Source organism: Xyrauchen texanus, chromosome 2, assembly GCF_025860055.1.
Source record: "Xyrauchen texanus isolate HMW12.3.18 chromosome 2, RBS_HiC_50CHRs, whole genome shotgun sequence".
NCBI lineage: Eukaryota > Metazoa > Chordata > Actinopteri > Cypriniformes > Catostomidae > Xyrauchen > Xyrauchen texanus.
Genome location: NC_068277.1, coordinates 14116908 through 14143433, shown reverse-complemented (window position 1 = coordinate 14143433; position 26526 = coordinate 14116908). Strand labels below are relative to the sequence as shown.

Here is a 26526-nt window from a genome sequence, read left to right as displayed (position 1 = left end):
CAGCACTGCCGTGTTACTCATATCGTAGCTTACAATGTGAGCACTGTTCTGCTAGAGATTTTGCATGAAATATATATTTGATCATTTTTTTCCCCTTGTCGTCATGTAGTTATTGTTCCTTTTTAAATTTCTCCTCCCTGTGGAAATTCCCTCTCCAAAAAAACATGCAGGTCATTGCGGTTGGCAATATCAATCCTACCTACATCTTAACAACATCAACGCCTGCCATCTTTGCAGGAATGCTGGACTGTTTAGTGGTGCCAGATATGTTTATGACCACGTGTACACTTGGTATCCATACACACCTCAAGTCTTCCAATGTTATTTTCCATTCTTAAGAGTGTGTCTATTCATTGGCTCTCAGACGAACGGCCATATGTCAGTACTAATGTCTCCACTCGGCAGAACGGGGGACCATAAAACTCAGACTCCAATCCATGTGCTGTTCATTATTTTCACTTGGGGCATCCCAGGGGAAGTGGCTGGAGGGTGGCAATTTGCATTCATTTGTCCAAGTAATTTGTGGCAATCTACAAGCTTCTTGCTGATCTGCTTCTAAATCAACATATTCTGGGGTATGAAGAATTTTATGCAAGCTTTGAAATTGACATGAGCTTAAAGGCAAAATAGAAGTTGCTACTAAATACTGGACCTTATTCAGTGATTTGTCAAGAGCTTGAGATGTTGAGATTTTTTTGGGAAGCTGCTCCTGGACCAGCCCAATTACTGGTGGCTCTAGACTTGAGCTTGAATTGATTGATTGAAAGGGACTTGCAGTTATTCTACAGTGTGATTAGTTGTGGCTCTTGAACGGAGTGTGAATTGATTGATTGAGAGTGACTTGATGTTTCTCTTCGAACAGGTGTCCCTCAGCCAACAGTGAGCTGGCACCACAAGGAGGGCCCGTTGAGTGCCAATGCTCATTCCCTCCTAGACGGGTCCTTGCTGCTAAGAAACCTCATGCCGCAGGACTACGGCACCTACTTCTGCGTGGCTGCCAACAATATTGGAAAATCGGTGGCCTCCAGCCTGCTACATGTGTCGGGTGAGTAGCGATTCGCAGCACATCCATATGTCCGTCGACAGTTTTCCGGGTGACAGGAAAGTCCTTGCACGAAAGTGTTTCAGTGCTAGGTGAACCACACTTTGTGGGTTGGCTCAGTTTCCATCAAAGTCAGCTAACTCAGTGGGAGATTTGTGAGTTGCGCATTGATACTGGCATAATTTGGCACATCTTGTTGAGAAATTATGTTTGAAGCAGGGCGGAGTCCATTAAAGACTGGCTTGTCTAGGCCCTACAGGGGTGGTCAAATATATGTGTTGAAATTAAGAAATATTTCTCTCTTTATTCAAGATGTCAGTCTCTGGATATCTTATAGGCCAAACTTGTTAGTGGTGATAGAACAGAAACAGAAGACTGCTGAAAAGTCCTTCTAAGACCAGCACAAATGAATTCATGAATACATGGTGGTCCAGATTGGTTAATCCTTGTTTGTGCTGGTCTAGCTGGTAAACCAGCATAACTTTACCAGATGTTTGCCAGCTGGGGAAGCTGGTTGACCAAGGATTGCTTTTTATAGCAATAGTTAATCCAAAAATGAAAATTCTTTCATAATTTACTCAATCTCATGTCAGTCCAACCATATATATTTTTCTTTCTTCTGCAGAACACAAAACGAAATAATTTAATGAATATCCTGTAGGCTAAATGAAATAAAATGACGGTACATAGGGACTAATTTTAACGCTTAAAAAAGCATCCAAATGTGTCATATACTGTATATAGTCCATGTGACTCAATCATATACCAAATCTTCAGAAGGCATATGACCAATTTGTATGATGAACAGAACGTAATTTAAGTCTTGCACATTTCGTGACCGAACATCATGACGTGCTGTCGCAAGAACCAATGAGGTCCTTAGATGTTATCATCCATATTGGATTTTAGAGATGTTTATGGACTTCATTAATGATTTGATTTGAAAGTGAATAACGACTTATAACAATTATGGTCTGTTCATCATACAAAGTGATCAAAATGAGTCCTTTTGTACTGCTATTATATTGAAGTGAGCCAACGGCACTGAAATTATTAAAATAATTTTGTGTTCTGCAGAAGAAAGAAAGTCATATGGGTTTGAGACAATGCTATGCTAGTCTTTTTAGCAGGGATGGTGTTGGCCAAGGCCTTGTTTAGACTTTGATTTCACTTCAACGAAACAAGTTTTTCTATTTTTGCCTCCACCACCACAGTCAAAACCAGCCATAATCTCTCTGCTAATTGGACAGAAATACTCTTAACAGGAGGAATAAGTAATCTACTTGAGGACATTCAACCATCAAAGAAACAATCCACCTACAGTGATGTTTATAGCGGAACAATTTCTCTTGATTTGGTTCATTGTATATGATTATGAAATATTTGATGACGCAATGTGTATTGCTCTTGATGCCAGGAGAAACTGTGGGTGAATCTGAGTGGAAGCTTTCAAAAGAGATGAACCGGAGGAGAGTTCTGATGGCCTCTCTGATTGGCACCATCATCACAGTCAAACCTGGAGACATCTTAAGAATAGGTACGTCACTTTTCATGTTGTCACAACAGTATGGGTTTTTGGAATTTGAATGCATTATTTAAAACTAATAAATTTAAGTTTAAAAGAGCCCTTTAGTGTTATGTATGTTATTTAATTAATTTAATTTAATTTGACCAATTGTCACACATTATACATACATTTCTGCATATACATGGTGAAATTATTTATTTTTCACATATCCCAGCTAAGCTGGGGTCAGAGTGCAGGGTCAGCCATGATATGGCGCCCCTGGAGCAGATAGGTTCAAGGGCCTTGCTCAAGGGCCCAACAGTGGTGTCTTGGTGGTGTTGGGGCTTGAACCCACGACCTTCTGATCAGTAACCCAGAGCCTTAACCGCTGAGCCACCACTGCCCCAAAAGTGTTATGTTGACACTTACAGGTTTTACAATTCACAGTCAGCATGAAATCAGAATACATATATATATATATATATATATATAAAACAGTTATTTCCGGTCCTCGAATCTGATTGGACGAGAGACATTCCATGAGTACTGTTGATCTCACAACATCAGCCCTCGAATGCTTCACTGTTTGTATCACTCCCCTTGTGTTCTTGCCATTCTAAACTAAAGTGTAAGAGCAGTGCAGATGTGTTAAGAGCCAGCTGTCTCTTTACATTAGATTTTTTTACATTACATATTTTAGCCAGCATGTGAAGTATGTGTAATATGATCCAGTTGGTGAAGTGAAGTGAGTCAGTGTCACTCTGTGTTTATATTCAACAGCACTCTGTGATTACTCGTATTACTACTACAATACTAAAGCCAGGAAACAGATTTAAACGGCTTTAAACTAACAACTTTAACTAAGCTCATCACAGCTGAAAGACACAACAGATGAATTAAATAAACTCAAGGCGCTTACTGGACTTTCCACATTGGAGAGGACAAAATGGCAGAGGAAATTGCGGTTTCTATAGTGAAATAGAGAGGAATACCCTTGCTTGGACGGCTATTTTTGCACTGAGAAAATAGGATGAATTTCGCAAAAATGACATTATCTTCAGAAAGCTGAATAAGAGACTACAGCATCATCATCAGGTGGTCGCACACTCTCTCTCTCTCTCTCTCAATCTCACTCTCTCTCTCTCTCTCTCTCTCTCTCTCACACACACACACACACACACACACACATACACACATCCTTGTTTCATGTTAGAAACAGCCCAAGCTGTGATAGTAGTTCTGAAGTGATGTTTTTGAAAGGCTTGGACACATAATTTGGTTTGAACCATATTGAAACAATATTATTGACTCTTATTTGCTTTTTGAATGGTTTTCCCTGGACTTATTTTGCATGATTCTTTGGAGCACATTATTTCAAAGAAAAAAATTGTTTACTAGGTTTTTCTTTGTAATCTTTCATCAGAAATGCTTTTGCTCTGTCTGACTTTCCATTTCAGCTAACTGTACTTTTCAACCCCTCCTCTCTAATCCCCACTTTTCATGATCCATTCAATTTCTGATGGATAAAATCAAGTCCAGTAAAATAAATTCTCACTGAAATCATGTTTCTCTCTAAAATAATGTATGTCATTAGTAAAGTAAATTGAAATAAATTTTACTTATATGACCAAGAAATTACACTCACATGAGATGAAGACAAAGCCATTTTAATCTCCATTAGGAAGGTGATGGCATCACATGACCAGCCAAATACTACTTACTTTACCTTAGTAACCAACCTAATATAAGACACTTTTGGATGTAGAATAAATCAACCATGGGTGACATAGGTATAGTCTTTCATATCAGCCAGCAAAACAAAATAAATTATTTAGTGCACCTTTAACGGGATTATGTACTTAAAATACAAAATATAAGTAACTGTATTCCTCTTCAGTTACAATTTAAATAATTGATAATTATAATACAGTTACATTGAAAAAGTATTTTGATTGCTGATGAGATTATTTTGCATTTTATTGTAATTTGTTTCATTTACTATTTAGTCCTTTCAGATGGAAAAATGTATACATATAAATTATGCGATCCAAAGTGCATTTGAACAGTGGTGAAACACTTTCTTATGACGTGTTATAGTCATACGAGCAGACAGAGAAGTACATTTGAACTAAGTTTTGAGCAGAAGAAATAGAAATATACCTTGTGTAAATTGTCAGCTTTACGCTAAGATAAAATGCTTTTTCTAGCCATTTTACATGCACATATTTCAATAAATGATATCAAGAAAATTCACATTGGATAATAATTTCATTTTTTTAGAAAGACCTTTGATATTAGGGCTAAAATCATATTCTTGATGATAATGTTTGTATTGTTTTCCTGTAAAAGTATCTAAAAATCCTTAAAATAAGATCAATTTGATTTATCTTGTTTTAGAAACCACACTACATAAGATATTTAGGTTTTTCAGAGAATGTATTTTTAACATGTGTTAAAAATACCCCCCAAGTGAAAAAAGACTCCAATTACTCATAGCTAATATTGTATATGTTCACAATCTTATGATGAATATAATTAAATTTTCAAAGTTTCTTCCACGAGACTGAGCCATTGGATTAGCCACACCCCCGCTTTCCAAAACCGCCAACTCCAAAGATACCAAAATGAGCTTTATAGAGAGCAGAAGCGGTTGTTGAAACAGCTGCAAAATAGCACCCTCAACTGACAACTGTTATGAACAACATGGCATAAAAATGCAATATGCCTCAATAATTCGCAGCAACTACAGTACAGTGAAAACACGCAAAATGATTGACAGGTGAAAGGTGTCAGTGTCCGCGTTTCACGGACACATTTTTGTTTGCTGTTTACAGAGACTAGAGCTGCCACAGAAACCGGTGAGATATATCAGGACACTTATTTCATTAATATCTTTCAGGGAGTAGGAAAGTTTCTTGCATAACTTATCATGAAAAAAAAGACTTTTATAATCATATTAATATTTTTACCACATGACCTCTAGGTGGCGCTGATTTGTGAAAAATGTTTTTAGACCTTATTTTGTTATGTTATGTCACATAAATGCAGAAGTAATGGTTGTCTGTGAAAAGTTATCTAGCAGATTCTAAGCTTTCAAAGGATACCCCATACGCCTGTATAATGTATTTGAAGACTTGAACATTTTATATTTAAAAAAGTTTTTGTGACCTAACGCCCCCCTTTTTACCCTGCCGGCGGGTCCGCAGAGTTGAAGCGGTAATGAATAACTAATGAATGAATATACAAGAATGTAATGTAGATGTAGTGTGTATGTCTAGTACATTAACTGAGTCTTAACTTTTTTTCATAGATAGCCTTCTCTTTTCAGTGTATGTTTTGGCACACTTCAGTGACTACACGCCTCCTGCTCATCAAGACTAAATACAAATGACAGGGAACCTCGACCTTATTTCCTCTGAAAAATTTTACTCTAACCCCCTTAGGTTGTCCAGTGGTCCCCAGCCACAGGAAGCCCATCACGTGGTCTTATCAGAACCAGACTCTGAAGCAGAGGCCGGGGGTGAGGTACCGCATGCTGGTGGGGGGGCGTGTTCTGGAGATGAATACGCACGGAGGCAAATTTGATGGCCGCTACGAGTGCCAGACACAGACTAACAACCAGCAGCTCATGGCTTGGGCTTATGTGCTCTCACATGGTAAGTGGAATTTGTGTGATGAGAGATGAGAGACATAAGAAAGCAATGGGTAGAGAGAAAGAGGATATGTTCGAAATAGCACAGAACTTATACTATTTCTGCAGTAGGCCTAAACAGTATGTAAATTAATGCTAATTTTCTGTATGCATATGATTTCAAGCGATATCTACTGTTAAAAAAAAATAAATTCTATCTTGTCTCATTTATTTGACTGCAAAAAGTTGACATTTTTACACATAATTGGATAACATTTTTTAAAAGTTAGATTTTTGAGATGTTGACTGCACAGCATTCACTGGATTAACCCCTTACATCCTGGGGCATTTTTAAGGATTTAATGATTAAATGACATAGCCAAAAGTAAGAACTTATAACAAAAAAACATGTGCAAAGAACGTCAATTCCATTCAATCAACTTTTAGAAAAAAAATGTACATTTACGTTTACATTACGTTTTAGAGAATAGATCCCAGAGAAACCGTTGCTATAGAGATGCCATTAATGATTTGCCACCATAGCTTGTTTTGACACTCTTTCAGTAATATTTCAGGATCTACATATCGTATAACATTGAGCGTGGACTTGTTTTATTCGGATCCGTCTGCTGTAAATTGTGATATGCAACATTTATTTTTCAATAAGTTATAAACTAAAATGTGACGATAATTCTGTATTCTCTGTTTATCATATATGTGCATCTCACATGCAAATACTCAATGTAGTTGGGTCTCTGGGTGAAACAAATTAACTCATTATATTCTACTAATCAAGACCTTTCAAAAGATATATGGCACATGGCTGAGTGATCTTTTTGATCTTTTAACTGGTTCTAAATATGACTGTTGCAATTACAAATGTGCGAATTATGAAAATGGAACAGATCTTATTTATCAGCCAATTTAAAAGCAGTATTTGAGAATTGGTCAGATCAGCTACATTGTAAATATGAGAGTCTAAGCTTTAAAACAACACCTATTTTGTGCAGACCAAATTTTTCCTGTGATCAGCGCCCCCTCTTGGCCCGGCACCGGGCCGCTCTGAGTGTAAAGGGGCCATCACACTACACTTCGCGTTCCATTCACTCTCAAAAACGCATCCGAATGCAGCAGACCGGAAATGCAAGCTCATGCGAAGAAATTTCCATTGATGCAAAGAATTGTGGGTTGTGAGTGCACACGAAGGATATACATCATGCATCCTCCAAATTCCCGTGAAAGAAGGTCGCATTCGAAGTCTGCATTCGGAGTGTCCTACTCGCTTTTCTGAAAGGAGAGAGCCTCGGTGACGTATGCGGTCGACAAATGCAACATCCGGAGGATGCAGCCTTCCAAACGAGACATAGCCAAAGAATACACCTTGTAAAGCTGCATGTTTTATTGTTGCAGGAAAGTGAGTAGACAATATATATAAAATATATATATATATTATTGTGGCAGGGCAGAGGGTGGGGCCGGGTCGTGGTCATACACACCCATTCCCGTATTAGGCTAATGAAGCCTCTGAGGTATAAAGGTTGACTGAGAGTATCGTGCGGGAGAGAGAGATCGTTAGCGGACATGTCCGTCATGTGTGTGTTTATGTTGTCTTTTAAGTTTATTATTAAAATATGATTTATATAGTCAAGCCGGTTCTCACCTCCTCCTTTCCATTGATCACTATACAATTATTTACTTACACCAGAAGTCCTCCCGCATGACATCATATCCTGATCTGTTGCTTTGTATGAAAAAAATGCGATCAAAGCCTAGTGTGTCTGCCCCATAAAGTCGGCATGAAACGGAAGATATGACCGACTTTGTTACTGTATTGTGTCATATTTCTGAGGGAAATGGCTTTTCGAACGAGAAAACAAATTTAGGGCGGGGACTTTGTTTACGTTGGGACAAGGCTGGGGCCATTGTGCAAATACAGATGAGTGAGTAGAACAAGTGCGTAGAAGCTAATTTGGCCATGTTTTCAATCACAATACACTATGCATAAAGAATAAAGAACATTTACTCGAGCGGTATATCCAAAAAAAAAACCTAAAAAAAATATAAATAAACTCCAGCAAGTTTCCTTTTGTCCAGCTTCGGCGTCAGCATTTAAAAGTCATCATTCCTAAGCCCTATTACATACAAAGACAATTACCCTCCACTGTGAGAGCTTCATAAGGCTGAAAGGTGATTATGGTAAGTCTGATAAGAATTAAGCAATTCTTAGCAGAAAATCTGTTTGGAATTTACCCTACAGCATGGATTGTGCTCCTTTCGAAGTATCCTGCGAAGACATGATCAGCGCCAGTTAGAACACAGCCAGACATGCTAAGGAAGGGATTGTTCTCGTTCTAGAAAGTAATTGATTGGACAGAGTTTCTCAGGTGCTTTGTGTCATCATGACTGTGCCTCGGTCTGTTGGAATAGAGAGACTGCTGATTTGTAAATGCTTATATCTTCTGAAAATGAATATTGTCAGCATTTAAAAGTACACAAGCTCATTAGGTCCATTCAGACATTGGCGTCACAACCCTGAGCTCCTTAATATTTGACCACCCACATTTATATACAGTATCAACACCTATTCAGGATTTAGCAATATGTCCTACCCTGATGAATGACTGTTAAAACTGTACCAGTATGCAGAATTAAGCCAATAATAATAAATGCAATTTACATATCGGAGTCTTTAAGGTGCAGTAGAAAAAAAACAGACATTTAATTCAAGGGTCAAAGATAGGGTCAAAAATGGGTGAAAATGGTCATTTAAAACTAAATTACAGTTGTTTTTGGTGCAAGGAACCTTGACTTTATAAATGGACTTAATATGAATAAAATGCTTTTTAATGGCATTAAAGTCAATACAAAGTACAGTTCCAGATCTTTGCATTATTTAAAAACTTAAAAACAAAAAATCCTACAAAAAGTATGCTTCAAGAAAAAAGTGAAATGGACTGTATTACGCAGTTCTGTTTTGTATAAAACCAACCGCTCGGAGAACTCATTTATGTCTAGTTAAAGCTTCATGTCTTCTTTTCTCTTCCCGCACAAAGCCAGGAATTTTAAAAGGCAGAGACATTTGTGTGTATTTTTAAGGCCAGATTCATAGAAACCTTTAAGGGCTTGTGTATGGTGTCTCTATGCTCTCACTTTGAACCATACGATTTGACAGCCACTTAACTGTTCGTGGTTCTTGTCTGATAGTTAGGGTGACAAGATTCCTGTTTGTGGAAAACAGGGACAGCCCCCTCCCAGCAAAAATGAAATTGACGTATTCTTACCTATAGGTATAGATCAATGCGAAGTAGAGGGTGCATCCGCATCTGTAATTGTTGTCACCTTGGGCTTTTCGCTGCAGCAATTTTTCTCAGTGTGCACTTGTCTTTCAAGTGGTCATCGTAAAATGCAGAGCAGTCCAGTCCAAAATTAAGATGTATGAAAAGCATCGCCTTCATGACTGTTACACTGAGTCGAGATTTATCCTCTGTCCATGCTGTGTTCATTAATGAGAACACATTCTCCACAGATGCAGATGTTCCAGGCAGGCATAAAACCAACTCCACGACCTTGGCTAAGACTTAGAAGTTGATGGTCTTGCACTTTCTGAATTTCTTCCTCTGATAAAAGAACGAGTACGTTGCATATGACAGTTTCAGATTTGGTGCAGGCAGAAGAAAATTTAGGATCATACAATTTCTTGATCAATTTCGCAGTGCAACTGACTGAAAACTATGGCCTTTGCGCAACAGAATGATTAGCAAAAAGTCCTTCGCTTGCATGCACCTTGTCAGATTCTGAACTTTGCTTCACAAAAAAAGAAAATTGCTAACTGTGACAGGGCGGAGGGCGGGGCAGGGTCGTGATTCTACACACCCGGCCCCTTAACACGCTAATCAAGCCTCCGAGAGGGATAAAGGCCGACTGCGGATGGTGTTGCGGGAGAGAGAGAGCGTTTACTGGCAGCTGTCCGACATGTGTGCGTTTGTGTCTTTTGGTTTAAGTTCTTAATTAAATATAATTTATATTGTCAAGCCCATTCTCGCCTCCTCCTTTCCATTAATTCCTTTACACTAACACTTGGTGTGGCACACTTACTTATAGCAGCACCTACATTCTTTTTTGTCTGAACATGCTGCGTGATGTCGGTGTGGCTTACATGGGCAATGGAAAAACGAGCTCCACAAATCTCACACCTTACTTTACTAGGCTCTGTCATTAAATCCTCATTAAATGTACATGCACGCTTCCTTGTGATTTTTCCAGCCGCAATTTCATCTGTGAGCTCTTTCAAACTGACTCTTCAATCATTTCACTTACTAGATGTCTATTGATTGATACTAGATGTCTATTGACTAGATGTCTATTGGGATTTTGATTGGATAGATTAGTCCAATCATGTACTTCAAATAACATGGTGTGATTTTATTGGTTTTACAAGCCGTACCATTGGCTACATTTGATTAGAATACTCATGTGACAGAAAAAGCCCCATAAGCAATAGAGACATTTTAGGAGAAGTGAAATATGGGACAAAAACACAATTGACTCTGGACACTATAAAAAGTGATTGAATATGGGACTGTGCAACTGTCTGGCCACCCTACTGATAGTTGGATATTTGGATATCCTACTTGATACTAGGATATTGATCCACACCTTACCAGTCTCTATTCCTTGTTATTTGAAGTTTACAGGGTTCAAAGTCAACATTAACCCTATTTACTTTTATAATGCACATTCCTGGTCTTATCTTGCACAATTCATATGTGCACATTATTTTAAATACAAAAACGTTTGTCTTTGTAATCTTTTAATGAAATGTACAAAATAAGCAGGAGACAACAAGGCAGCTTACTAGGTTTGGGAACAGAGCCTTTATGACTACTATAGATAATGTATTGCTACATTTTTGGTGGGTACACCAGTATATTGTACTGATATTCCTCTCAAAACTGATCAATGTCCTTTTTTCTGGGCATAGAGTTTGAGTGGCGTTTGGATGAGTGGAGCACATGCAGTGCTTCCTGTGGCAACAGAGGGATTCAGATGAGGAAGGTCCGATGTCTAACGTCAGACGGCCAGGAGACTCCCCCTTCAGTCTGCCATCATCTTCCCAAACCGATCAGCCAACCCCGGGCTTGCAACCTTGTGGACTGCCCTCCCAGGTAACTTTCACTTAAATCAACACATTAATTCACTGTTGACAATGAAAAAAAAAAAAGCTTTTAGAAAACATTTTTCCAAGTAGATTATAGAAGTGGATACATTTGAAAACACCGGCTTCGGATTGTAGTGTGGACAGGGGAAACTAAGATATCTGAAATTGATGACGTATTTGTTGTCATGTGATGCAGTCATGTGATCCATTCAACCCAAAGCAATCAAGATGGTGGCCCATGTTTTAGTGGTGGTGTTGTACCTATACACTTTGATAGCATTGTTAAAGGGTTAGTACACCCAAAAATGTAAATTCTCTCATCATGTACTCACCCAGATCTGTATGACTTTCTTTCTTCAACAGAACACAAACAAAGATTTTTGAAGAATATCTCAGCTCTGTTGGTCCATAAAATGCATGCGGATGGTGATCAACATTTTAAAGCTCCACAAAGCAAAGGCAATCCTTGTAAAAGTAATCTGTATGACTCCAGTGGTTAAATTAATGTCTTCTAAAGAGAAATTATCTCTTTGGTTGAGACTTAATATTTAAGTCCTTTTCACTATAACTGTTTACTACCTCTCACATGACGTAATCGTGTTGGCATGTTCATGTGAGAAATGTCACGATACATCCGGAAGTGCAGGACGATTTGTTTGCAAGAGAATGTTGTTTACAAGCTTAATTGGTTTTGCTTTCATTTGAACATGCCAGCATGCTTACGTCATGAGAGAGGCAGTGTGAACCGAGTCCCCTCATGGACGTGCATCGGAGAGCAAACGGAAGTAAACAATTATAGTGAAAAGGACTTAAATATTAATCTGTTTTTCTCCCAAAGTGATTGTTTCACTTTAGAAGACAGTAATTAAACCACTGGAGTTGTATGGGTTACTTTTACTACGATTGTCTGTGCTTTTTGCAGCTTTAAAGTGTTGATCACCATCTACTTGCATTTTATGGACCTACAGAGCTGAGAAATTCTTCGCGATTAACGCATTTGCCATTAATACAGTGAATAAAGTGAACTGTGATTTCTTTTTGGTCCACTTTATTTATGTATTTGTATTCATATTTGTTTTTAGAACTAAGACCTCATATTGCTTCACTTTCAAGTGATCTGAGTTCATTTGGAGCATTCACATATAAGCAAAAGGTTTTCTGAACCTCTGAAATGAACCAAGTGTTCGAAACACCCTTAGAGTCAATTTAGTAGATCAAAAATCAATCTCAAAAGTGTCCTTTGTTATATGGAATTGATCTGATGAAAAAATTTTATGAACATAATTACTTAATACTTTGCAGTGTTTGACACCTCATTTGTAGGCCCAGACAAAATGTGTGGATGTATTTTCTGCTTTGATTTTGGGGGAGTCTGTGAAATTATGTGGAAAGCATTATCAAATTAGATAAAATAATTTTAAGCATTAACAATATTTAAACATTTTAATAAATGATCACAAAATGGGCAGGAGGAGTGTAGAAGTTTGAGAATGATGGGCATTACAATTGAGCAAGGCTAATTTTTATGACACAATCTGCTTGTTAATGGACTATTTAAACAAAAATAATTTAACTGAACACGATTCAGACTGTGACACCAAATTTACTGTATAATTGTTTCTCTGGAAATTTACATTCAGAAGTCAGTCGCAGTGACAGTCACTTTGATAAATGAGCGTCTGACGATGAATCTCTCTATAGACTGAGCAGACCCTTCACAATCTTGAGAGCTGTGATGCATTTGACTGCAAGCAGCACCCCAGTCCTCTTATTCCCAGCCAAAATGCCTCTTTCCATCAAGAAGCCCATCTATCAATCCCTTAAGTCTTCACGGGGTCTGTGCAGACACTCAAAGAACCGCATGAATCAAACTCTATAAGCCGATTGGGGACAGAGAAGAGCAGCTATCATTTATCAGTGCATTAGAGCTTCTCTCTGTCAGTGCACTGGCTAGTCCAGAAAGGCCATTCAGCAATGGTGTCAGTCATCAAAACACTAATCAAAAAATCATCTTTATCACAATCTTTAATAAAAATCTTCTTGAAGATAACTCACAGTGAATTTCACAGTGCATTTAACATCTGTAATGTGACGTATTTCTAAATAAAACTGAATATTCAGCAGTAAAAAATGTAGGGTGACACTTGATTTCATCCACAGAGAATTAATGATTTTTTGAGTGGATTCAATGTTAGGCTACAACACATGTTTTCAATCTGTGGGGCACATGGGCATCTGTGGGGCATTTTTAGTCAGAATAATGTGCACTAAAGAACAAGTTTAATGTTTAGGGATATTTATTTAGACAGTAAACAGTTAAGTAAATAATATTGATTTCAAATATTCTTTAAAAGGACTCATTTTATGAAGTAAATGTTATTATTAGCACAGCAAATATGCACTCTATCTTATGTGAATAAGCAGGAGTTTTACTGATTTTTTTTCCGAATCAGCCGTGTGAGGCAGACTCAGTAGCACAGACCACGTTTCATATTGTGTGCTGATTTAAAGAAGCTTTCAGCATTTCACGGAGAACTCAGGATAGATAGTGCACATGAACACACTCTGATTTCTATATCCATGTTCTTGCCAAAAACATTATCTCATTATTGCCATGTGCCTGGGCTTAGTGCATGAATCATACAGCTCTGTAAAAGCACTTAGCGTCAGATCAGAGCCATCAGTGGGAGATTGTCACACAAAGCGTGTTTTGTAACTGCTTCTTTCGCTCTAACACAAGTCCAAACGTCCTGCAGAGGCTCCCACGTCCCCAGACACTCGGGTACAAGATGTGCTTGTGCAAGGCTGTGTAAATACACTTATTTAACATATAAAATGAAGTGATAGAAAAATAATAGTCTAAAATTGACAATTAAAATCAAAAGAGTTAAAGAATTAAAATCTCACACACACACCAAAAAAGTGTCAGTAATAAAAGAAGTAGAAAATGCAAAGAATAAAAAGGCCTAAATATGGAAGCAAGCCTAATTAAAGTCAGCATTGAAAATTCAATGAAAGTCTTTTCCCCTAGTTTAGAATGCCCAAATCCCACTACTTAGAAGGTCATCGTGGTGGTGCAGATACTCACCTCAATCCGGGTGGTGGAGGACAAGTCTCATTTGCCTCCACTGAGACGTCAATCTTATCTCGTGGCTCGTTGTGCATGACACCGCGGAGTTTCCGCATGCTACTCTCCGCAATCCGCGCACAATTTACCACGCGCCCCATTGAGAGCAAGAACCACTAATCATGACCACGAGGAGGTTATCCAATGCGACTCTACCCTCCCTAGCAACCGGGTCAATTTGTTTGCTTAGGAAAACTGGCTGGAGTCACTCAGCACACCCTGGATTCAAACTCACAACTCTGTGTGGTAGTCAGCCTCAATACTTTCTGAGCTACCCAGGCCCCCGAAAAATCTATTTTCTAAATGCATATTATTGTTCTTATTGGTTCATCCATGCATATGTTTTATTTATTTTTTTATAATTTGACTTCATAATCTTTAATCAAAATGTAATACCTCGATCTTTGGTAAAACAACAGACTTCTTTCTGGTGACATACGTATGCAGGACCTCAATCATTTAGTCCACTTAAGCCCTGCCCCTTTCTTATAAATACCACAACCTTGTGTAGAGTTAAACGAAGTGTCAATCACATGTTTTCCTTCAAAACAATCATTCCTTAATCCAAACTTCCTTGGTCATGGGTCAGCTGGCTTGAATTTAGATTTCATATGAGGAGCAATAACAACGAATTTACAGTTGTGTTCGAGACATTTCACGCCTGAATTGCCGAGGTGATCACTAATGAATACAACACTTTGGATACCTCTGGTTTTTATTTATATTTTTGAATTCAGTGATCTTGGGATGCACAGTGTGAGTAAGTGTTTTTTTTTTTCAGTTATGTTTCGTGTATTGTGCTTCAAAATGTTATAATATGGTTATCTTTTACTCACTCATTTTTCAATGGCTACAGCCTCTACGTAAGCAAAGGTCGTGATGTGCTTGTGAGTTAATGCTGTCAGTTTGATCATAAATGTGTTGAGATCAGCATTTTTACTTGCCCCCAATACATACGTATTCTAAAGGTATTCTTGTATTCTGAATATGTTACTTTTTATTTGATGTATTGGAATGCATTACTGAATACATTTAAGTGAGAGTATTTAGTCTTAGCCCAGAATAATTTCTTAAAGTATTTTGCCCAACCCTGTATATTCAGCTGTACATATCTCCAATGAGGAAGACTGTTGAAAATGTTTGAGGATATACAGTGATATACTTTAGATATACTTTTCAATTTGGAACTCTGATTCCATTGCTGGACATCTGTAACAGACACATATCCATTTTAGCTAAGTTTGATGTTTGATGTCATTTTTTAGCCATGTGAGAAAAAGATTAATTGATAATATGCAGTAGGGTTGTGCCGAAAGATGATGATATCGGGGATTGATTATAGTTAGAGATATCGCCAATAGCTGACGCCTTTGTCGATAGCAAGACGATAATTGACAAATTTTCCTATTAATATATTAAATTATTATTATTGTTATTAGGCTATTATTATTATCAAATTAATATTACAATTCATTTGCCGTATATAACCGACACTTGCGACACTGAAACGTGAGTGTGAGTGTTATAAAAATGAGGTTTACTCATTGAATATGTTTTAAAAACAGACTACAAATCTACATCCAGCATCAAAATTTAATTGCAAGGTGATAAACCTATATTCACAAATTATATCAAGAGTGCTTGTTATAAAAGTGACTTAAACAGTTGCTGTTTGAGCCATGGTGAAAATGGCATCGTCATTCGTCAGAATTTCGTTTTCTTTGCATAGCACATTAACATAAAATTTGAATGATACTAATAATAATACTAGTAACAATACAACAACAAATTGCTATTATTATTATTATTATATAATAGAGTACTATTAGGATTAGGCTATTTATAGTCTATGGCTGACATTTGTTTTTTCAATACCATTAATGTATGGGCCACAATAGAAATATTAAGGCAATAAATTAAGATAGTTGATATACTGTTATCAGCATATTGAGGAAGATTCAGCTGTTCCTGCACCTTGCAGAGCTATCGTCGTCTCTGCCATCTGTGAGAGAATGTGCCATTAATGCAGCGACAGATGCCAAAAGCTCGATCAGTTTTTGCTTTCTCCTTCTGTAGTGAATAATTAACTGCCACATTCAAGTTATGCTCAAAACAGTTTAGCCATGGCCATTTGAGCCCTCATATGGCTGCATCAATATTGGCCCCGTTGACAGTAGTGATGCATGAAATTATACTCTCTTCTATTTCCCAATTGTGCATGACATCTCTCAGCCCATCAGCCAGCACCTCTGCAGTGTAGTTTTCCGGTTTGCCTCCAGTTTCCAATCCTCTGAAATATAATGGACTGGTCAAAGTGACAAAGTCAGACGTTTTTTAAATCTTTAGTGATGCGCTCCCTCTTTTTATTGTACAGATCGGGGATAGCAGTGTTGGCAAAGTACTTGCCCCGGCAGCTCTTACTGTTTGTCAAAGGTTTAGAGTAGTTCTCTAAAACTTGCCTTCTCATCTGTATGATAGGAGACCATCTCCTTCGCGATATACTTGGAGACAACTGCTGTGCACTGGGCCCACCTTTCATTGTTTCGTTTGTACTTTGTGCTTTTTACAAAATCTCCGATTGTAGATGGCTGACATCTATCTTCACATCTATAGCTTCTCTTGGTGCTATCTTAGCAGCCTATAAATAAGTAGATGGATGAGTAAATTAATGAGCAAATAATAAACTGTTGCCCCACCCCCGTGCGATAATATCGTGTATTGCGATCTCAGGCTGACGATAGGACGATCTGACTATGGAGAAGATCGCCTAACACTAATATGCAGAGCTAAAGGTCAGATTCATTATTGATAGGTTGCTACAGGCTGATTAATCATGTCCTGTACTATATTTGAAATGCCATTTGTGGTGTATTTTCATAAAGCTGTTTCAAGCTGCTGTGTGTAATTGCTGTGCCACTAGCGGTATCACACCAAATAATGTTTTAAAACAGTTTTTCCAATTTGGTCTCACACACACACACACACACACACACACACACACACACACACACACACACACACACACACACACACACACACACACACACACACACACACACACACACATGTTGGTCTACCTATCATTATGAGGACTTTCCATAGACATAATGGTTTTTATACTGTACAAACTATAGATTCTATCCTCTAAACCTAACACAACCCCTAAACCTAACCCTCACAGAAAACCTTCTGCATTTTTACATTTTCAATAAAACATTGTTTAGTATGATTTTTAAGCGATTTGAATTATGGGGACACTAGAAATGTCCTCATAAATCACATTTATAGCATAATACCCTTGTAATTACTAATTTGTAACTTACAAAATTGTCCTCGTAAATCACAAAAACACGCACACACACACACACACACACACAGTCCCATCCAAGTTGGCTCTGGCTGTGCTCAGAAAAGTATTTCCATACTATTCTTACTAATCCTGCAGTATATATGTTGTAGTGTGCACACTCTGAATATTTCCTGTGTGCACAAATACACAGATGACCTACTGTACTACATTTGCCAAAACATAACATTTACACTTTTCAGCTAAATTAACCTATTTAAAATGGGATTAGAGAATGCATTTTAAAAAGTACACGCATCAGCTTTAACCAATGCTGAACCTACGTATTCTGACTTTAAACAATGTGCTTCTTTTATATGCTAGCTGGGTGTGGTTGAAGTGCTCCAGTTCCTGTGGGCAGGGCTTCAGAGAGAGGAGGGTCTCTTGTCAGCAGGTAGGCGCAGCTGGAAGTGTGAGGGTTCTGCCCACCTCAGCCTGTGAAGGGACCCCTCGACCCAAAGACAGGGAAGAGTGCACATCACAAGCCTGTGTGCAGTGGCTCACTGGCTCCTGGGGGAAGGTACATCTACATTCATTCTAACCTCTTTAATGTGGAAAAATAATTGGAAATATTGAATGCAACTTTGCAAAACTGCAAGATTCCCTAGTGGATTAATCAGATGAAATCTGGCAATTTTGTCAGAGATTATCAGCATCTGGTGATAACTGTACATGCTTGACTGATCAGCAGATGCATTACCTCGCTTTTGTGTCCAAAACCCACAAACAGTTTAATCAATGTACAATAAACAATTTCTGTTTTTAAATATTTTAGTGAATCTTTAGAAATTATTGTGTATAATATGGGCCATTTAAATTTTGTAGTGTCTGTAAATACTGTAAATTTAAAGGGATAGTTCACCCCAAAAATGAAAATTCTCTCATCAGCCTCATGCCATGCAGATGTGTATGATGTTCTCTCTTCTGCAGAACACAATGAAGAATTCAATGGAAGTGAATGGTGACCAGATATCTGAAGGTCTAAAAAGCAGATAAAAGCAGCATAAAAGTGATTCAGCATAAGACTCCAATGGTTAAATCCATAACTTTAAAAGCAATATGTTAGGTACGGGTAAGAAAATTATAAATATTTAAGTCATTTCTTACTATAAATGACTTAACTATTGATGTTTTTCACCCACACCTATCATATCTCTTGAAGAAATTGATTTATCTTATGGATTATTTATATGCTGCTTTTTGGATTTTCATGGCCACCATTTACTTGCATTGAAAAGACTGACAGATCTGAGATATTCTTCTAAAAGTCAGCAGTGTTCAGCTGAAGAAAGAAAGTCATACACATCTGGGATCAGCAATGAGTATCAAGAAAGTAAATAGGATCAATTTTCATTTCTTGTTGTTTTTAAATAATTTGCTAAATAAAAATAAAAAATGGGTAAAAATGTTCATATATTCATTTAAATTTTAACCTAAAATCTGGAAGAAAAAATCTCCATGTACTATGTCCACTACACATATCAATAATAAGTTATAATGTAGTAGCTTATACCTGCTTTAGTGACACATTTTAATGCATCTTAATTTGTTAAACTATACATCAATTCAATATACTGTACTGTCCTGCTGTTATGGTAATGCATGTGCTTTGATATTTTCAACAGTGCACGGGCCGTTGCCTGGGGCCTGCAGAGGCCACACAGAGCCGGACAGTGTCATGCCAACATTTCAGCAACTCCACATCCAAAACATGCAACCCAAAAGAAAGGTGCAGGACATACTGTGGAAAATCCAGCAACACATAATCTCACATACAAAAATATATTTGAACATTATCTATCTTCTTTTGTTTTATTCTTACACACTAACACAAACTTTTCAGGCCACTGTCTGTGAGGAACTGTTCGTCCGAGATTTGTGACGTACACTGGAAAGTGTTGCCATGGAGAACATGTACAGTGGCCTGTGGCAGCGGCTTCCAGTCCCGCCGAGTAGAATGTGTCCATCGGCAGAGCAAAAAAACTCTCCCCGACCAGCAGTGTGCCTGGCAACGGCGCCCTATTACCTGGCAACACTGCAACATCACTTCCTGTGGCAGTGGGTCTCTCACCTTTAGCTCTTCCCTTCACAGCAGCTCTAAAACTCCTCATTAAAAACCAACTAGAGTACCAATATACTTCAGAAGATGTTTTCCCTCTTTCTCCACTTTTAGAGTATGTTCATGTTTTATTAGGGAAAATATTACCGACCCGAGGGCAAAATACGCTGGCCTGAACCGTCAGTCTCAAAGACCTTCTATTTGTCTGTTTTTTACAAGTTATCACAAAGTCCTGAGAGACCTTGCTCTTGTTCTTATCTTTTCCACACTTTAAGCTTGTTCGTAAATCCGTCTGGCATCTGCATTAATAGCGCTGAACAATAATGTCCAAACGTCTGCTTTTTGTACCTCACTCTTCTTATGTAAAACGTAATGAAATGTCATTTTTGAGACACGTCACTTTGTGGGTGCAGAAATATTTAATAAAACAAGACCAATAAATTAGCTATATTGTTTTAGAGTGCGATGGTGTTGTGGCTGGCTAAAGGATACAGGCGCCATTGGGAGGCACTGACAGCAATCTTATGCTATACTTGACAAGGTGCCCGCTTAAGCAATACAGTACAAGAGGCTATATTTAATATTTTGCTTTATATGGAATATAGTCAAGGCTTAATTCAATGTTTGACAAAATGCTCAGCAGACTATATTCACAATATAACAAGGTCTCAAGTACTGTATTCCCTTTATGACATGTTTAGATGTCATTAAGTAATATTGTTTACAAAATATTACACAGATTTTCATTAAAGTGCTAATTAATTAAGCAAATGTACCCATTAAAGGAGTAGTTCACCCAACAATTAAGATTCTCTCATCCTTTTCTCCTTTAATCCTTTAACCTCATGCCATCCCAGATGTGTATGACTTTTTCTCTTCTGCAGAACACAGAGACTTTTAGAAGAATGTTTCAGCTCTGCAGGTCCATACAATGCAAGTGAATGGTGACCAAATCTTTGACGCTACAAAAAGCAAACAAATGCAGCATAAAAGTAATCAATAAGATTCCAATGGTTTAAGCCATGTCTTCTGAAGCGATCCTATCGGCTTTGGATGAGAACAGGCCAAAATGTAACTCCAATTGTATAACCTGCCATTGTAGCCTCTAGGCACGATCATTATTTCAAGCTTGATTACACTTCATGCGCAGAGCCCTAGATGGCACTAGGAAGTGTAATTGAGCTTGAAATCATGATCACCAAGGAGGCTGCAGATGTCATGATTTATTGTGAAAAATTTGTTACATTTGTATCTGTTCTTACCCAAAACCGAATTAATTGCTTTAGAAGACATGGATTCAAAACTGGAGTCTTATGGATTACTTTTATGCTACCTTTATGTTCTTTTCTAAGCTTCAAAGCTTTGGTCACCATTCACTTGAATTGTATTGGCCTACAAAGCTGAGATATTCTTAAAATCTTTGTTTGTGTTCTGGAAAAGAAAGTCCTACACAGCTGAGATGGCATAAGGGTAAATGAGAAAATACAATTTTATGGGTGAACTATATTATATTTTTAGTGCCATTCTTCCACTAGAACAAATATTACCCAAAATATAAACTAAGGTTAAAGGGATGAACACATGTTCAATATTAATGGTCCAATTTGTTAAATAGCATACCGTTAGGCTAATAAACTACTGTACTTGGTGAAAGGAGTGTTTACTCTGATTATTAGCATTAATAAATGTAACTATTTATTGAAAATTTCAGTTTTTTATCAAACTGCATTTGTTGCTGTTTTATTTAAGTAAAAAGACACTCGAGACATTGTGTTAGACACTTCCTCCATTTTTAGACATCCCTTACCAATGGTAAAATCATTGTATTGCACAGCCTCGATTGGCTTACTGCTTATTATTCCTTATTGACTAATCTGTTTTTAGTGTGTTTAGTAAAGGCAGGCACTCCTGTAGTTTATAGACGAAAGGTTGCTTAATATTATGTTTAATATTTAACAACCAAAACAGATTATAAATAATATAAGGCCAACAGAAGACTCATTTACAAAATAACAGAAGGGATCGTTCACACAAAAATTTAAATTCTCTCATAATTTACTCAACCCCATGCCATCTTAGATGTGTATGACTTTCTTCTGCTAAACGTAAAGAATATTCTAAAATATTCTTTTAGAAGAATATTTCAGATCTGCTGGTCCATTCAATGCAAGTGAAAGGTGATCAGGCCTTTGAAGCTCCAAAAAGGAGATAAAGTATAAGTCAGCATTAAAGTAATACAAATTACTCCAGTGGTTTTTACCAAAGTTTTCTGAAGTGATCCATTTGGTTTTGGGTAAGAACAGACCAAAATATAACTCCTTCTTCACTGTACATCTTGCTATTGCAGTCTCTAGGCACGATCATGATTTCAAACTTGATTACACTTCCTTGTGTTTGATGCATGTGCAGTGCTGGTGCTGTAGAAAGTCTAATAGAGCTTGAAACCATGATCATCAAGGATATTGCTGTCAAGATTTACAATGAAAAAAGATTTATATTTTGGTCTGTTCTCACTCAAAACTAACTGGATCATCACTAGAGTCTGATGGATTATGTTTATGATGACTTTATCTCTTTTTTGGAGCTTCAAAGTCCTGATCACCATTCACTTGCATTGTATGGACCTACAGAGCTGAGATATTCTTATAAAAATCTTTGTTTGTGTTCAGCAGATAAAGAAAGTCACACACATCTTTGATGGCATGAGGGTAATGATGAGAGAATTTGGATGTTGGGGTAAAGTAACCATTTAAGTCTTTTAATACATTTAAATTGGTATTTTTAACCAGTTTAAAGAACAATTTACTCACCCTTTGTTTCATACCCGTTTAACTTTCCTTCTTATGCAGAACACTTAAAGGAGATGTTTTAATGAATCAAAGCCAGGCGTTTGGCACTAAACAACACAAGTTATCACATAAACACATGAGTAACTGTGAACAATCCCTGAGAATACCTGATTCTCTCCAAAACCTATTGTATGCTTTCAGCCACATATTAGCCAAGTGGTATAATGATACATTTGGGTCCTTTTTCTAAGCTTTAAATTGAGACACTATCCACCAGACATGGGGACTTGTGACTTGGTGACTTGGACTCGAGTCGCTATTTTTATGACTTGTGACTTGACTTGACAAAAAATAAAATACTTGAGACTTGACTCGGACTTGGAAGTTAAAGACTCGGGACTTGACTTGACTTGAGACACGAAGACTTGAATGACTTGAGTGTTAATCACATCATGTTTTCAGTTTGAATATAAAATATATAAATTATTTTAAAAAATAAAATTGATCCAGCTGGAGCGCAGGCTGAGAATAGTTTTGTCATGACTGGATCACGACACTATAGGCTATCATCAGCCATGCCCTCTCGTACCTTAGGCACACCACGCCCACTTAGATCAGATAACACATCAACATGTCAGCCGGAGGGGTAACGTTACCGAGGGTCATCGCTTTCGGCTTCAAAAATTATTATCAAGATGGCAAAAGACGAACAGCGCTTTGCAAGACATGCAACGTTAAGATCACCAGACGACAGCCTCCAATTTCGTCCGCCATTTGAAGAGCCATTCTGCCCAGTAAGTGCTTGTCAATTTGTTAATTTTATCTGGTTAGTTGGTAGTTAGCTAATGTAATAATAGCAGGGTTCCCACGGGTCCTTGAAATCCTTGAAAGTTTGTGAATCTGAAAAATAAAATTCAAGGCCCTGGAAAGTTCTTGAAAATAAACATACATATACAGGTCCTTGAAAGTGCTTGAATTTATTTTGTGCAAGAAGTTTTCTGGAAAAAAAAGATCTGTCCATTAATTTTTTATTTCGCCAACACTTCGTGGCTTATGCTGCATACTAGCCTGCTTGATTTACGTTAGTTACGCGCATTTACGTTAAGTGTTTCCCGCGCGAGGTACTTTGTTTTGTACGTTGCCATGACGTTCACGCGCGCTGGTACCTCAACGTTTCCCACTCACAGACATTGCAAAAATAGGCTTATGGATATACTCTGTGTGAGTGAGTGAGTGAGTGTGGGTGTGTGAGCGCGAGAGTGAGTGAGTGTGGGTGTGGGAGTGTGGGAGAGAGTGAGTGTGGGAGAGAGTGTGTGAGAGAGAGTGTGTGTGAGAGAGAGAGTGTGTGTGAGAGAGAGTGTGTTAGAGAGAGAGGAGAAATGTAACAAAGTTTAATGTACGTAACTGTGTTTGAGAGAGAGAGAGGGAGGTGTTCAGAGAGGAGTCTGTTGGATGTTAAGCTGTTATTTGTTTTATGGACTCAATGTTGAAAATTTAAAACATTTCAAACACTGTTGGCAGAAGTGAAAAATAAATAATTTTATGAAGTTACAATTTTGTTTGATTCCATTATGTATTTTACTGAACATGAGTATTGTAATTTACTGACAGTTACTTATATCTTGTCTTTTCACTTTATTATGATCAGATTCTGCAGGTAAAATTACAATAATAAGGTGACTTGACTTGGACTTGACTTGACATAGCCTGTGACTTGACTTGGACTTGACTTGACATAGCCTGTGACTTGACTTGACTTGACTTGCCCAAGAAAAAAATACTTGGGACTTACTTGAGACTTGAAGGTTAAGACTTGAGACTTACTTGAGACTTGCACATGTGTGACTTGGTCCCATCTCTGCTATCCACTGGCATTGTATTAAAAAGATGTGCTGTGATATTTTAACATGTTTTGTGTTCCACATAAGAAATAAAGTCATACAGGTAAATAATGACAGATTTTTATTATTATTATTATTATTATGCCATTAATTTAGTGTCTTTTGAAAACGTCTTACTATCAAACTTTTCAAACTCAGTACTTGTTAAAATAACCCTTGTCCTCTGTTTATTTCTCAAGGTGAATGTACGGACAGAACTCATTACTGTTCTGTGGTGAGACGTCTCAAGCTTTGCCTCGTGGACCGGTATCGGCAACGCTGCTGCCAGACCTGCTCACAGGACACTAGCACCACCTAGTGAACAGCAGAGGGACTGCTTTAATCTCTAGCACAGGCCCAGACAGATGCCCTTTCCAGTTACCGCACTGATTGTCTTGTGTAATGCAAAATATTGTTGTTTAAACTGTGCAAACCCTTGGACACTTGGAGTGCATTGTACTAAAAGATGTGGTTGCAGGTGGCAGATTAGTGTATTCTGCATTAAACATCATCGGATGCTCTTATCAGATGTCTAAATAAGACTGGAAGATTTGCAGATCTCTTTTTTTCTCAGCCCCAAAAGTGATATTCTATGTGTATTAATTCAAGAGATTACTAAGAGATTATTATTTTATTTGTATTTTCTTTGCTGTGGATATTATACAAATTATGTTGGACCATTCACTTTTGTGAAGGAAGTTTCAACTGAATGCATCTCTGGTTGTATTACTTAAGAATTTTTTTTTTTTAAGAATAATGTGCACCAATTCATTGTGCAATAAGAGCAGGAACGTATATTTACAAAGTAAAGGGGTCAATTTTTAGGTCATGTTAACTTTATATTACACAATGATGTTGTAGGCCTACTATATATGTAGAATGTAAGACTACGGTGGGCGTGAAGTGCAAAACAAAACAGCAAATCATAAAACACAATGGCAAATCCGAAGACAAAAGAGCAAATCAGAAAATACGACACCAAGTCGGAACGGAAAGGTCACCTGACTGGCTGTGTGGAGAATACCTAGTCCTTTCTTTAGGACTGGTTCTCTGCCCACTTGCACGATTATTTAAGTTAACTCCAAATGCTCAATTACTGAACATTGTGAGTGGTTTTTCACTCAGTAAAACAGTAATGGGACACTTTATAACACAAAGAGCAAAAACAGTAAGCGGGAAAAGTTTTTGGTACGTGTGTAAGGGACTGTCTAATAATTCAAACTATGCTAAAATGCCGGTGTCAACGCGTTCATTCAATTGACATATTCCAACAAAAAAAAACACTGTTATTAAAAACTTTTTCTCATTCTAAAGGTTTTTGAAGCCAGCATGTCCAATAATGAGTACAGCGATCAATTATTTTACAAAACAAAAATTTCAGCAATTTTACCAAGATAATATTTTCATATTGTAAATGTTGTAGAAGTCTGCTATTAGACATGCAGATTTACTCAAGGTGAGATTTTCCCAGTATGTGGAATTATACTGTATTCAATAATTTAAAAAATAATAATAATAATAATAAAAACAATGTAAGTTAGTCATTCACACCACTGGCATCCTGCTACAACATCTGTAATGTAAAAAATTACACCTTGATGAATTTTAGTATTGTTTTTTTCTGAAATAATTGGATACTGTATCCATATAATTAGATATACTTGGAAAATCTATCTATTGGTAGCAACCGGAACCTTAATAATAACAATAATAAAATAAAAGTTAGAACATACAAACTGAATGAACGTTTGGACGCTAACAACGTTTTAGTGCAGGTTGTGGACATTAAGATGGTCCCTTACGCACTAGATGAACCAAGAAGATATAGATGAATATCGTACCAAAAACGAACTTTTCCTGCTCGCTGTTTTTACTCTCTGTGTTAAGTTTCCTGTTACTGTTTTCTCAAGAGAGAAAAATTACGTTTTTCAGTAAGTGACCTTGTGGCATGGATTTTGATATAATCAGTGAACCACTCAGGTGAGAA

At 37.4% G+C, this 26526-nt stretch overlaps 1 protein-coding gene across 1 annotated transcript in view; it reads left to right on the top strand.

The window, feature by feature from the left end:
* LOC127658428 (ADAMTS-like protein 3) overlaps nucleotides 1-24888 on the top strand; it is a 233453-nt gene extending 208565 nt beyond the window's left edge. The window contains exons 24-31 of the mRNA XM_052147719.1: nucleotides 863-1045; nucleotides 2460-2579; nucleotides 5993-6205; nucleotides 11162-11345; nucleotides 18136-18331; nucleotides 19437-19540; nucleotides 19655-19869; nucleotides 24740-24888. Coding sequence (XP_052003679.1) covers nucleotides 863-1045; nucleotides 2460-2579; nucleotides 5993-6205; nucleotides 11162-11345; nucleotides 18136-18331; nucleotides 19437-19540; nucleotides 19655-19869; nucleotides 24740-24858 — 1334 coding nt within the window. The 3' untranslated portion in view covers nucleotides 24859-24888. The remainder of the gene's footprint in view (nucleotides 1-862; nucleotides 1046-2459; nucleotides 2580-5992; nucleotides 6206-11161; nucleotides 11346-18135; nucleotides 18332-19436; nucleotides 19541-19654; nucleotides 19870-24739) is intronic.
* The last annotated feature ends 1638 nt before the right edge of the window (nucleotides 24889-26526 follow it).